This window comes from Diabrotica virgifera, chromosome 1 (genome assembly GCF_917563875.1).
Source record: "Diabrotica virgifera virgifera chromosome 1, PGI_DIABVI_V3a".
In the NCBI taxonomy this organism is placed as follows: domain Eukaryota; kingdom Metazoa; phylum Arthropoda; class Insecta; order Coleoptera; family Chrysomelidae; genus Diabrotica; species Diabrotica virgifera.
This window is the reverse complement of record NC_065443.1, coordinates 299,119,580-299,135,240: the sequence shown is the minus strand read 5'-3', so window position 1 is coordinate 299,135,240 and position 15,661 is coordinate 299,119,580. Positions and strand designations below refer to the sequence as shown.

Genomic DNA, 15,661 nt, shown 5'->3' with positions numbered 1-15,661 from the left:
GAAATAAGCCACAATTAAAATGAAAAAAATAATTTTATTAACGTTTCGACGCCCAAATCGGGTGCCGTTGTCAAAATACAAAATATTACTAAAATAATTATTATTTTTTGAGAGTAAATTAATGTAAGACCAAATACTTACGATGTCGGGATAGTATCACAAGGTTTTTTCCTGGTTTTCCCTTGTGATTTACTATGAAGTCTCTAACGCGAGAATTTTACTGTCGTTGCATTTGGTTGTCTTTTTAAAGACAGATCACATGCTATAATTTTTTATGACGGATATTCTTGAGTTGGGGTTGATTTCATGTAATCGAATGAACTATCTTTCAGTAAGTCGTCCCAGGAACGCAACTCATAAATATTGGCAATATCATTTTAAAGTCTTCTACTTTAAAATGTATAATATATGTCTGAATTGCCAATATAAATGAGTGAGATTAAATAAATTATTAGAAGAATTTTTTTGCTTAGCAACAACACTTGTTTATTTTAGTAATATTTTGTATTTTGACAACGGCACCCGATTTGGGCGTCGAAACGTTAATAAAATTATTTTTTTCATTTTAATTGTGGCTTATTTCCCATATAAATAATTAATAACAACTTTAGTTGTTAAAAATGTTCAAAAACTTATCTACTCGTTCCATAGTAACAGTATGTTATTAAAATCACTTGATCACTTTTTCTTTTTTCTCGATTATTAGCTTTTATTGTATAGTACATAAATGATTGTAATCACCGAATACTGAAAACTGAATAGTGAAAAAATAATCAGTAGTAATTGCACAAGAGCTCTAAAATTATTGAATTTTTCCCGAGTAACACTTTGACAGTTTTAATTACACGAGCCGAAGGCGAGTGAAATTATGTCAAAGTGTCACGAGGGTAAAAATTCTATATTCATTTTAGAGATCGAGTGCAATTTGTTGCGATTATTTCATGAATAAAACTGTTCAACACCAAAATTTTATTGTAATTTATTTATAAGTACAAATTAGTACAATTAAACACACAGTTGTTATAAATATTAATTTGCCGGTTGAAAGTCATCACTTTTGTAATTTTTAAAACATTAATTGTCATTAATGTCACTGAATGTATTTTTTCGTAGCAACGAAGGGCATCTGACGTAATATACTTGACTACGGGAAATTATCAAAAATTATCGATTTAATTTTAGACCAGTAAGGATCTGCGAAAAAACGTCTATTTTTGGATGTGAGAGGTGGCATTCGGATTTTTGCAGATAAAGTTAGGTGATACCTTCAGTAATAATAATTGACTTATGCTCCTTCTCAAATATGCCCGGAAGATTAATAAAAAAATTAAAATATTTAAAAATTTCGAAAAACATCGATTTTTTTCTGCTTTCTTTGCTTATAACTTTAAAACGATTCGTTTTGGAACAAAGTCGTACAGAAATAAAATAAAGATAATTGAATTTTGTATGATATACGACTGGTAAAACATGTCTTAAGGTATTACCTTTTCTGCAATATAGCAATAAATACAAAATAAGGGGACAAAATAAGTCTGTTGTTATTCAATATTTTTTACCACTTTGGTGGCACTTAGAACCTTAGTAATTCGCTTAGGAAATTCTTTGTAACATACTTAAATCGTGTACCAAATTTCATTAAAAACGACCTAATAAATTTTGCATAATAAATTTGCAATCTAAATGTTTTTAAAAATGTTCAAATTTTTTAAAATCTTTCTGAACAAAAAGTAGACCATTTAGAAGTTGGCTAATTTTTTTTACATATAAAGAGGTGCTCTACCTATAATACACTTTACAGAAATAAAATCGGATTATTTAAGGGGCCCCAGCAATGTTTTAAATTTATAAACAATTTTTTATCTTATAAACAAATAGCTTTGTTTAATAATAAAAAAATTAGTTTTTAGCAATGCAAATAATTAAAACCGGTATAATTAGACTTAAACTTTCAAATGCTGTCAGCAGAATTGCTATTTTATTTTTTAATCAAACGTTATTCGCGTTCAAAAATTGCAATTTCTCGATTTTTTGAAAGTTCCACCGCGTTTATCTCGAAAACTATGCATCCTACGAAAAAACTTGTAAGATCATTTTTTGCTTAGAATTACCCAAGAAATACAAAAAAATGTTTTATTTTGCGAAAAATCGATTTTATGTAATTCCTCAAGTTCTTTGTTTATAACAATCTTATCGACATCCGGATCAACTGTTACCCAAAAAATTCGTGTTCTACGGGTCAAAATACATAAAAAACTTAAGTAAGTCCATCTAAATAAAGGAGCCCGTAGCACCCCCTCCGGGCCACAGCACTAATTTGTTTATAAGCCAAAGAATTGTTTATAACTTTAAAACATTGCTGAGGCTGCTTAAATAATCCGATTTCAATTCTGTAAAGTGCATTAGATAGGTGGAGTGCTTCTTTATATGTAAAAAAATTGAGAAACCTTTGTATGTTCTAGTTTTTGTTGTGCAAGATTTTAAAAAAAATTTAATTTAAAAAAAAGTTTAGATTGCAAAATTATTATGCAAAATCTAGTAAGTCAATTTTTATGAAATTTGGTGTACGGTTTTAGCACATTACAAAAATTTTCTAAGCGAATTAGGAAGGTTCCAAGTGTAACCTAAGTGATGGAAAATCATTGCATAAGGACAGGCTTGTTTTGCCCCCTTATTTTATATTTATTGCTATTTTGAAGCAAGGGTGATAAATTAAGACATTTTTAACCAATCGCAGCTGATAGAAAATTTAATTATCTTTGTTTTATTCCTATAGCACTTTGCTATAAAATGAATAGTTTTTAAGTTATAAGCAAAAAAAGTAAAAAAAAAACGAAATTATTATTAACGAGGTTATCACCTAACTTTATCCGCAAAAATCTGAATGCCACCTCTCACATCCACCTAAAAACAGATCCTTACTGGTCTATTTAGGTTTATGTAGCTTTTTATTGGTCAGAATCTCCTATGAATGAAATAATCCTATTAATTAAATTAATGAATAATTTACGCGATTATACAAGTAACTGTTATCCAAAAATATTAAAAATCAGAACGAATTAGCTGATGACGACATCGCTGTCAACTAATGTTTACATCTCCTGTAGAGCTTATGTGAATAAACTTCTTCTTTTTGTATAGACATGACTGTCTGTTTTTCAATGTGCCTCCAGTAAATTGTCATTCCATCATTTTCGTGGTCTTCCCACTGATCGTCTTCCTGTTGGGGAACCGTCTCTCGCCGTCCTTACTACTCTATTTGTTGTCATTCGTCTTATGTGACCGTTCCATTCTACTCTTCTGTTTTTCATCCAGTTATTAATGTTGTCCACCTTGCATCTCCGTCGTATATCTGCACCTGCACTTCTAGATCTATCCCATAGTGTCTTACCATCGATTTTTCGAAGTGTTTGCATCTCTGCTGTTTCTAGCATTATTTCTGTATCAGGTCGTGTTTCTGCCGCGTATGTCATTATTGGTCTGATGACTGTTTTGTAAATTCTGCCTTTCACTTCTTTTCCGATATTTTTATTTCTCCATATTGTTTCATTCAGGAAACCTGCGGCTCTGTTTGCTTTATTCACCTGATATTCCACTTCTGTTTCGAGCTTTCCGTAGCTAGATAGTGTGATGCCTATACTGCGTTCCACGGTCACCTTTCAGTACAGACTCTTATGAAGAACAGTGTTGCCAAGAGATATTAATATTTATATTAAATAAATTTTAAAGTATTTTTATACCTCACTTGGTCTATTAAATTTGTCAGTATGTATGAGAAATCTTGTAAGCTGTCAAAGCAAAGGGAGTTTAGCTCGGTGGTAGCGCGTTCGACGACCGGAGATCGAGAGGTCCCTGGTTCGAATCCGTGTGTTATCTAACTTTTTTTTATTTTTAGTATTGTTTTAATAAAAATTTTTGGAAAGTAGTAATAAAAATTAGTTTAATTTTTAAATAAAAATAACCTGTTGAAAGTATATTTATTTCGTTGAAATCATATAATAGAAGTATAACTTCTTACGTGCGTACAAAGTACACGTGTTAAAAAGTACATTTTTAAGGCACTCATGTGAATTGCAGAATTCGCTTCGCTCATTCTGCAAACTTTCACATGCGTGCCTTAAAATTGTACTTTTAAGAATTATATCATAAATAACTATTAAATATAATATTAATCACAGGCTAATTATAATTAATATTCAAATGATATATCTTTAATATCGTATAAATATCTTTCATAGTACCTATCTATGAATTATTTAAAAATAATAAAACCCACAGATTTTCAAATTAAGATGTTTTGGACTTCTGGAATATTCTATTTAGACGGACTTTAACTTCATCTGCTTAAAACCGGCAACACTGAGCTTCAAGGTTCCATAAGTTTTATATTGGGATATGCTGCCCACACCGCAAAGTGACTGCGGAACGCAAAATAGATATTTAAACTCCATGATTTGTTCTATTATCTGACCTTCAGCTCTAATTTACACCTTATTAGATTTGCTGTTAAAACCATGCATTTAGTCTTTTTGGGAAAATTAACATGTTAGCAATATGATTAGCCGTTTTATCTTACATTAAGATAATGTATGATAACCAACGGCTTTCGGCGGATGAGTTGGTAAGTGGTAGGTCACCTTTTTGCCCTGAGGTTGAGAAATCGGCCCCAAAGGTGGATGAACAAAAATTTGGTCAACGGCATAAGGTTCCGCAAAGGACTTGGAGCAAGAGAGGCATTGTTTGCGTTTAATGTCCTTTTTCAAAGATGCTTAGATATTATGAGATATTTTTTCCTGTTTCATCGACTTCAAAAAAGCATTCAACAGGGTCCGACATGAAAACTAATAGAATTATTGAAAAAACAGAGATATAGACAGACGAGATTTACAAATTATCATCAACACCTGTATTGGAATGAAAAGGCCAATATAAAGATAGAAGAACAAGAGTCAAATAATACATATTGATATACAGAGAGTAGTAAGACAGTGCTGTGTTCTGTCGCAAATACTGTTACTGTGTACAGTGAACCCATATTTCAGGAAGCGATAGCGGAACTAAGTGAGAGAATCTCTATAAACAGAAGAATAGGAAATAACATAAGATTCGCTGATGACACCGTTATAATGGCAGACACCGTGGAATCGCTACAAGAATTGGTAAATATAATTAACAATTATTGCATTAGATATGGACTAAAAATATACAAAAAAAACCAAATTTACGATTGTCTTAAAAACACAACATGGAAATGAAAGGTTAATGATAGAGCAAACCCAAATAGAAAAAGTAAAGACATACAAATATGTGGGAACCACGGTTGATGACAAAAATGACCAAAGCAAAGAAATTAAAGTCCGAATTGAGACTGCAAGGCAAGTATTTATAAAAAAGAAGACAATGCTTACAAATAAAGACCTTCAGTTGCCTCTCAGATTGAGGGCTCTAAGGTGCTACATATTTTCTATATTCCTATATGGAATGACGGCTTGGACCAAGGCGGAACCTTGGGTTCCAACGATTACTAATGTTGAATTGCTTCAACATTTAAATAAGGAGTTAGAAATTATGAACAGTATAAAAACAAGAAAACTGGAATATTTGGGTTACATACCCAGAGGAGAAAAATATGAGTTGCTGAGAATTATTATGCAAGGAAGGATCCAAGGAAGTAGAAGCATAGGAAGAAGACGCAACTCCTTGCTGAGGAACCTTACATAATGGTTTAACTGTAGCTCAATACAATTGTAGAGCAGCAGCCAACAAAGTGACCATAGCCATTATAATATGCAACCTTCGATAGGAGATGGAACTTTAAGAAGAAGATAAGGTTGGGAAGCATAAGTAGTGCAAGCACCCCATTCAAGATCTACAGCAATACACCGTTTCTTGGTGTTCTCTGTGACAAGTTGTAAAACATTAATAGGGAACTTGCATAAATTTTTAAATTCGAAAAAAATGTTATAAATCACAACAGAACATAATTTAAAACATGTATCAAAGATAAAAAATTTTTGTAAGTCTTTCGTTTAGCCCCCAAAGGCGATTAAAAATTCAAATTAAAACAGGTGGCCTAAAACGCGTCGTGACGTCATTCATTTGTACATTTACATTTTTCCAACAAAGTAAACAGAATTTTAAATTAAGGCCCATTTTCACGGTACACTTTGGATGATCATCCCGGATGAATCATCCAAAGTGATTACGACGATGAAAGTAATTATCGTTTACATGGATCACCAAGACTGAACTAGTCTGTTCACTTACAAATGGCGCCGACTGAAGTTGTACGTGCTGGAATTGGCATAATAAGTGAATATCTTTTAAATGAACTTAGACATGTACTTGAAAAACAGAAGATTAGAAAAAAGCGACGTTGGTGGGTATGGCCGTGGATAATTCGACGCTACAAAATGGGGGCGTCAACGTGTTAGATAAAGAAATGGTCTACAGAAGATCAAGCCATGTTAAAAAACCATCTAAGAACAAAACACAACGTACAAACACAACAACTACGCACTTTAAACGCGACAATAAACAACCACGTGGACCTGTTGCCGCCGTTCACTAGTCACTGCCGATGAATCACAGCAACAAATGCATGTTTACACGGTTCACTTTGGATGATTCATTCGCGATGCATCCCCTAAAGTGAACAAAAGTAGAACTCGGTTCAACTTCGTTCAATATTCATTTTGGCTGATCATTTTCGATGATTAGTAGTTTACACGATTTATTTATTTTTCACTTTGGATGATTCATCCGGGATGATCATCCAAAGTGTACAGTGAAAACGCGCCTTTAGACGTTACAAACGTCAGTAGAAAATACATTTATTTGACGTTACAAGTGTTTTCATCGTTTGAACTATTCATAGAAAACTGTACTTTTACAAAATGGTTTTATTTTCCGTAGTAAACCTTCTTTCCTTTCCTTCAATAACTATATCAAACTCCAATGTCAACAAACTGGTATATATTATTACGAGTACAATGACATACGATAAATGTTAATAGAATATAAATATTTTTCCTTTATTTCGCGACGAGGTATACCAAAATAGGTGGAGGCCAATAAACTAAAGAAGAAGAAGAAGAATATACCTAATTATAACCATAAACGGAACCATATAGTTAAACCTTAGACAAGGAAAGAGAGAGGACGAGTAATCCTATGACCAAAAGTGAAGCCAAACTGACACCAGGGATTTTGATCATCGACGTATCTTTGGGGTATTGTTATGCATTGAGTATTTAAAATAAAAACATGAAATGTATTTAAAATGAAGAATTTGTGTACGGTAAATGTTTTATTAAGTTGCTCATATTACGTACATATGTTTCAATACATACATATGTTTTTATTACGAATTTTAGATGATGATTTACTTTATTTTTTATGAAATTTTAACCTTCAACGAACACCCACCACTGGCAACCCATTGTTATTTTTGACGTGACCGCCATGTTTCTGGTGACAAACAAACCAAAAACTGGCTTCACTTTTGGAACGTGTGTGTTAAATGGGTGTTACCCGTCCTCTCTTTTTTCCTTGTCTAAGAGTTAAACCGTTGATTGAGGTATTGGGAGGTATGCTTAATGGTTAAACTGAGTGACGTCACGGGCCGTTTAACCTATTTTACAATACCGAAGACTTTAAATTTTTACTTCTAAGTTATTATGAGTTTTTGAAGCGTGCAATTTTGGAAATCTCATTTTTATACAAAACTGAACATTATTATGTAATAAAAAAAAATGTGCAAGTTCCCTATTGTCATTAATGTCACTGAATGTTCATTTTTTCGTAGCAACGAAGGACATCTGACGTAATACTTGACGACGGGAAATTATCAGTAGTAAGTGCACAAGAGCTCTAAAATTCAATATTAATTTTAGAGATCGAGTGCAATTTGTTGCGATTATTTCATGAATAAAACTGTTCAAAATCAAAATTTTACTGTAATTTATTTATGTAACTACAAATTAGTACAATTAAACACACAGTTGTTATAAATATTTTACGGTTGAAAGTCATCACTTTTATAATTTTTAAAACATTCATTGTCATTAATGTCACTGAATGTATTCTTTCGTAGCAACGAAGGGCATCTGACGTAATATACTTGACGACGGGAAATTATTAAAAATTATCGATTTAATTTAGATTTCTGTAGCTTTCTATTGGCCAGAATCTCCTATGAATGAAATAATCAGTAGTAGTAATTGCACAAGAGCTCTAAAATTATTAAATTTTTCCCGAGTGACACTTTGACAGTTTTAATTGCACGAGCCGAAGGCGAGTGAAATTATGTCAAAGTGTCACGAGGGCAAAAATTGTATATTAATTTTAGAGATCGAGTGCAATTTGTTGCGATTATTTCATGAATAAAACTTTTCGACACCAAAATTGTATTATAATTTATTTATGTGAGTACAAATTAGTACAATTAAACACACAGTTGTTATAAATATTAATTTGACGGTTGAAAGTCATCACTTTTATAATTTTTAAAACATTAATTGTCATTAATGTCACTGAATGTATTCTTTCGTAGCAACGAAGGGCATCTGACGTAATATACTTGACGACGGGAAATTATCAAAAATTATCGATTTAATTTAGATTTATGTAGCTTTCTATTGGTCAGAATCTCCTATGAATGAAATAATCAAAAATTATCACTAGTAATACCACTAGAGGTCAAATTATTTCCGGAAATTTTTTTGAGATCATGAATATTTTTAGAAAATTTCCCTCGTCTGAAAAATTTCCGGATATTAATTTGACTTCGCGTGGTATTCGGTAAGAAAATTCCACACCAAATTTGCATTTGAAAATCCAAAGCTGCATGAACAGATTAATAGCGCGCCATAGCTTTGTCAGCAATTATTTAGGCTTTCAAATTCGTAATTTCTACTCATTGTAGTTGCATGGGAATACCATTTCAAGATAGAAAATAGTATATTCTTCAATTCTACATAAGTTTTGAGTAACTACAAGTGATAGAAAATGAATCAAAACTAAATTATGTAAACAAATAAAAACCAGTCTGTCAAAAATGTTCTGTTATTGTAAACGTCAAAAAATTTCCACTATAATTCGCTGTTGGGTACCCCACGGACAAAAAATTTCCGATAAAATACCTCCGTTGCCATGGTGATCTGTCAAAATAACGTATTTTGATTGGTTCAAAATTACAGGTGTGGAATTTTCACTGTAATTTTTATTTCTGTAGCTTTCTATTGGTCAGAATCTATATGAATGAAATAATCATATAAATTATCTGAATTAATAATTTAAGCGGTTTGGCCGTGTAAAGAAAGAAAAACTAGGGGTAGCCGTAAAATGTTTACGCCTACACTCTTAAGGAAAAATAAAAATCGTACTTACCCCTTTAACAATCCTTACTTGTTCCTTAATAGCGTCAATAGGCACATTCGTGGCACCGATCTGTTGAGTAATACCACCAGCTTCTCCATCTTGCACATTCGTCCTCCTCAGTTTATCTAAAATCTTCGTTTTTCCTGTATCTACATGTCCAAGTACACAAACAATAGCAGCTCTCAAATTGTCAGCGGTTTTTTCCTTCTCTGCGTTTTCTTTCCGAAGCTGAAAATGAAAATAAATTATTATAATCATGGTCTTAACTAATGTGGTGGAGCTATTACTTTGATTCTCTCTAGAGCTCTATCACGAGCCTTTTCTGCAGCAGTTCTACCGTCATCCTCTTCATCATCTGACTCAGAATCACTCTCCTCTTCGTCACTGTCTGATTCGTCTTCATCGTCAGAGCTGCTTTCCTCTTCGTCATGTGCTTCCTTCGACTCAGATGGTTTTCCTGATTCCTGTGGTTTAACATCTAAAACGCATACTCGTTAAATACATTATAATATACAAAACCAATGGGAAAATTCCAGTAGTGGGCTGTATACCATAGTTTAAAAAACTCATACAGAAGTAAAAACTTTAAGTTGTATATTGGTATAAAATCGTTTATTAAAAAACTTCATAAAATGTCATCCAAATGGATTGCAAAACGTTTTCGTTTTAATTCAGAACATCTTCACTGCATTCTGCTGAGTAATTGGTGTACTAGTTTTATTTATTGGTTAAATAGTGTGCTAGTTCCAATTACTCAGCAGAATGCACTGAAGATGTTCTGAATTAGAACGAAAACGTTTTGCAATCCATTTGGATGACATTTTATGAAGTTTTTTAATAAACGATTTTATACCAATATACAACTTGAAGTTTTTACTTCTGTATGAGTTTATTATATACAGGGTGATTGATTAGTAGGGTAAAGCTCAATAGCTCCGCCATAGTAATAGATAGCAATAAAAGTTAATAACAAAAATTCTAGCCACCTTTGAACTTCACATTACAAAATTAGTTTGAATGTTACAAGGTGTTCGATAACACAGTGGCAGACCAAACTTATGTTTTTTAAATGGAACACCCTATATTTTATTTTAAATTCGAAATCCTGTTAACTTCTCTATCACAAAAATATAAAGGTTTGTTATGTTATACAGGGTATTTACAAAGTTATAACCAATTTTATATGAAAATCGTAACAAGTTCAACTCCCTGTAAAAATAAAAATAAGCAAAACAACAATGGTTTATTAATGCCATATTTTTTAACGTATTGTCAAAATTTTCAAGAATGGTCGATATTGCTAATTTTCTTTATATCAAATACAGGGTGAGTCAAAACGCAAGTACATTATTTTCTCAGTAATTGTAAATGGAACACCCTGTATTTTATATCACTATTGAAAAGTACCAATACCGTAGGTACTTTAATTTTTAGAAACATTCTCTATGTCTAAATTTATTAGTTTTCGAGATATTTTCATTTTTCAATGGACCAGTAGCGTGGCCACCCAAATCACCAGAATTTAATAAACTGGACTGATTTTTTTGGGGTTACGTTAATAATGAAGTTTATAAAATACCTCCAACAACAAGGGATGAGATGAAAAATAGAATACAAAGTGTATTTCGATGTGTTAATTTACAAATGCTCCGTAGAGTAAGTAGCTCATTCAATGATCGTTTTTAGGCGTACATAAATATGTTAGGAGATAATTTTGAACACCTTATGTAATTAAATATTAAAAATATTTTATTAAAAGTAGCTTCTAATTTTTTCAAACATGTTTCTTTGCAAAATGTATTACTGATAAATTATGTTTCGTTCTTTATTTGTTACATTGTTACATTTACATACAAAAGTAGTGTTTAATTGTCTTCACAAAATATTGCATTTTGTGTTTGTGTGTTTTTTTTGTAAAATTTATTACTAATTTTCTTTGTTTATTTGTTGCATTTACATAAAAAGATAGTTTTTAATTGTTTCAAAAATGTTGCATGTAGTGGTTGTGTTTTTGTTTGTAAAATGTATTACTAATAAATTATTTTTATTTCTTTATTGACTACAGTGTTACATTGATTACCGGATTGATAATCGGTAATCTTCAATTGTCAATTCAGTCATGGCTTACTTAAAATTTAGATAAATTTAAAAACCTAAAATAATTTGCTCTGAAAAATGAAAATATCTCTAAAACTAATAAATTTGGGCACAGGGAATGTTATATAAAAATTAAAGTACGTTAACGTTACTTTTCAATAATGATATAAAATACAGGATGTTCCATTTAACATTACTGAGAAAATAATGTACTTGCGTTTTGACTCACCCTGTATTTGATATAAAGAAAATTAGCAATATCGACCATTCTTAAAAATGTTGACAATAAATAAAAAAATATGGCAATAATAAACCATTGCTGTTGTGCTTATTTTTATTTATACAGGAAGTTGAACTTGTTACGATTTTCATACAAAATTGGTTATAACTTTGTAAATACCCTGTATAACATTACAAACCTTTATATTTTTGTGATGGAGAAGTTAACAGGATTTCGAATATAAAATAAAATATAGGGTGTTCCATTTAAAAAAACATAAGTTAGGTCTGCCACCGTGTTGTCGAACACCCTGTAACATTCTAACTAATTTTGTAATGGAAGCTCAAAGGTGGCTAAAATTTTTGTTATTAACTTTTATTGCTATCTATTACTATAGCGGAGCTATTGAGCTTTACCCTACTAATCAATCACCCTGTATGTTAATAAACACAGTGCTCATACCAGTTTCTTGAGATTCCTCCTCCTCTTCGGACGATGCATCCCAAGCGTCTTTGACATCATCTTCTGGTTCTGGTTCTTTTGTTTCTACTGGTGGTACAACAACTTCTTCTTTGGGAGATTCTTCTTTTTCTATTTTTTCTTCTTGTTCTTCAGGTTTGGGAACTTAAAAAAGAACATATTAGTAATAAACAAGCTGAAAATGCGAGCATTATCATAACGAAAACTTTGTTTATTTACGTATTTAAATTCATAATATGGAAAATTACTACTACGAAAAGTTGTTTAGAATTAAAAATTATGTTTCAATTTGCAATTATATCATTCTAATTTAAATGTTGTGAACTATAAAGATACTTTACTCAAAATTCATATTTTTTTATACCTCGTATAAAACTAATAAAATTTTATATGTGATGGTTGCATCATAAATCTTAGACCATGAAGAGCTTTTTATGAAGAATAATTTTTCTTCGTCAAATTAAAAATGCAAGAGTTATAAATGAAAATGATGATTTAAAATAAACCTTATTTTCGTTTTCAGCACCATCAAAACCTTAGGTTCGACGAAAATTAGCCATTCACCACACCGTGGTCAGTATCTTGAGAAATAAGCGTTATTTTAAGAGTGCCACTCGTCTATAAAGTCACATAACTTTTTTCTTATTGCATATTTTGACTTGAAATTTTCCAAAAAACTTCTTCATGAAATATATTTTATTCCTGTGTTGGTGAAAATTATAAACTAAAATGTTTGTCACTCAACTTTTTAAGTAAACATGAAACTAACGAAATCTGACGACAAAATGTTTAAAAATTAACAACTCCTCTTTTAGTTTGTTTAAACAGTTTGAATAAAGCACATTGTTATTTAAATACTTCACAGATGACACAGTAAAATTTTCAAAAGGAAATATTTACAGCGACCAAAGATACAGCGAGGTAAAGTCGAAAAATCATTAAAATTGATTTTTCGCATTTTTGAATAAAATTTTATTTTTTCACATGTACCACCAAGTCTAGATAAATATAAACTTCATATTCAGATTCAGCGGTATCGAAAATATAAAGAATCACCAAAATTGGCCATTCATCTTAACCACTTAACGTACTTAGCCGAGTTAACTCGGTTTTAAACTACGTTTCTATTTTCGCTTAACCGAGTTAACTCGTGTTTAAAATATTTGTACGATATATAAGGCGTCTACGCGTTTTAACTCCTCTAGCGCTAAATAACGGTATCCCCACTTGCATCGGACCATGCCCCCTCCCCTAGCTTTTCGGGTGCTTTAAACTATATATGGTTATATAAAGTATACGAAATGTAATCTGCAACATCTTCACGTCTGGTCCCCCCTAAAATTTTTTATATGGGCGCCCGTGCCCACTTGGTTTCTCGTTTCTAATTTTAAACTTTCTACGATCGACTGCCGACTGGGGTGGGATCATGATGAGTAGAATTCTATTTTGCTGACGTCACGTTCTGCCCTGACTGTGACGTACCTCTGTGTGTAACACCTTGTTTTAGAGTGTATCACACTGTTAGCAATATTTAACAGTATTATACTTAAATAATTGCGATTTTCTTCTCTTACTTGTAGTATTTTGTATGTAAAAAGTTACAACCGAGTTAACTCGGGTGAGCGCATGAGGGTATTTGTTATTTTATATTTTTGTAATAAAATATGCGTTTTTTACTTTAGATTATATCTAGTGACAATAGTCTTGTTGGTAGTTTATTTTACTGTAATAAAATAAATAGGTAATTTTTTGACGTATTTTTGCATAGCGGTTAAAGTTGATTTTCGTGGTCGGTATAACGTAATTTTAGGAATTGCTACCGCTCGCCTAAAAATGGAACAGTCTATTTATCATTAAAGGGGAGGCCGTATACTCGTACAAACCTTTGTTGTTAATACATTATTGCTTTCAAAATATACTCAAATTGTATTTTTAAACATCTTATTTATTTTATATAGTAAATACGGAATATCCTATGCTTTGCTTAACAAATTCAGATTAAAACTAGCCTACTTACTAATAGCAACGATTTCAGATGACGTTTAGTGTGTCGAAAGAAAATAAAAGGATTGTGACGTCACATTTTAGACTTTGAGGCCGGTTATCTCGAAGATGATTAGAGATATCGAAATGCCTTTTTCAGATTTGAATTCAGAAGACAAAACTACATACGGGTCCATCGGTAAATCTGCTCTATTACAGGAGCGGCGACGCAATAACACACAGACTTTGCGAATTTATAAACGAAAAGTTTTCGTTGAAAACTAGCTATTTATAATGGTTTGATGGTTGTCACAGCCCCTTGATAATCGATAGCGAGTCTTTGACAATGTTTCATAACAAAAATAACAAATTTTGATTCCACTTACAGGTGATAATTGAAACTTAGACTCATCATGACTTGTGAACTAGTGATGGTGATGGGGCTTGAGCATTGCAAATTGCTGTGAAGGGACCAAGAGAAAGGTAGTGGCATATTATATTGTACCCACACCACATGACAGCTGTTTAAAAGGAAATCACAAACTACTGTCACTACTGGAGGTACTAGGTCCCATCTGCTTTCAGAGTAGGTTATAGGCCTGGATCCCGCGTACCAAAAAAAGTTGATTAATAGCAAGCTGAAATTTTTTTAACAGGTTGATTGCCGACGGACAAAACGGCCTCCTTCGGTAACGCCGGCTACTCCCTGAGCCTTACTTCGATTATCTGAGCTATACTCCGATCGGAGTAGCCGGCATCATCGAAGGAGGCCGGCACACCCCGATCGGAGTAGTCGGCAATCAACCTGTTAATAGCTTAACGGTGTCTAGTTGGACAAACTTTGATGTATGGGAACACTGGAACAGGGGAAGTTTTAATTGTTGAATGTGATTTTAATTGTGGAACGTGGCATCCTGACAACTTTATGATTGTGAAAACTGGCAGGTTGTTTGACATGTAAAATGAGAGGAATTATGTTGGTGGTAAATAGCAGTCTGATTTTTGCAATAGCGTTTATTGAAAGGGTAACAAATCAATTGGAAGCTCTGTCCGACAAAATACATGGAATGTTTTCGTAGTCTGAGGTTCGAAACCTGTAACCTGTTCCACAATTAAAACTTCCCCTGTTCCAGTGTTCCCGTACATCAAAGTTTGTCCGACTAGACACCGTTAAGCTATTAACAAATTTTCAGCTTGCTATTAATCAACTTTTTTTTGGTACGCAGGATCCTTGATAGGTGTGCCTAGGTGTTTTACATACATTAGAAGCTTTGTTTGAACTGATATTTAGCTTCTCCTGAAATCGTGGAACTACACACACCGGCAAAATTAGCCGAACACCTTAAAAATGGGACATGTTTGATGTCTCGAATTTCCTAAACCTGTTGTCTAATTTGAGTGATTATTTTAGTATGTTATAGCCTTATTAATTAATAACATCGGTGTAATAATATTGTTGCTAGACAGGTAAATGTCATTTTATACCGGGTGTAACAATCA

The 15,661-nt window shown here is 32.2% G+C and overlaps 1 protein-coding gene across 1 annotated transcript in view; it reads right to left on the bottom strand.

The window, feature by feature from the left end:
* LOC114329399 (eukaryotic translation initiation factor 5B) overlaps window positions 1-15,661 on the bottom strand; it is a 105,109-nt gene that overhangs the window by 63,578 nt on the left and 25,870 nt on the right. The window contains exons 7-9 of the mRNA XM_050642186.1: window positions 12,161-12,322; window positions 9,669-9,859; window positions 9,391-9,609 (exon numbers count right to left, since the gene is read on the bottom strand). Of these exons, the coding sequence (XP_050498143.1) occupies window positions 9,391-9,609; window positions 9,669-9,859; window positions 12,161-12,322 (572 nt within the window). The remainder of the gene's footprint in view (window positions 1-9,390; window positions 9,610-9,668; window positions 9,860-12,160; window positions 12,323-15,661) is intronic.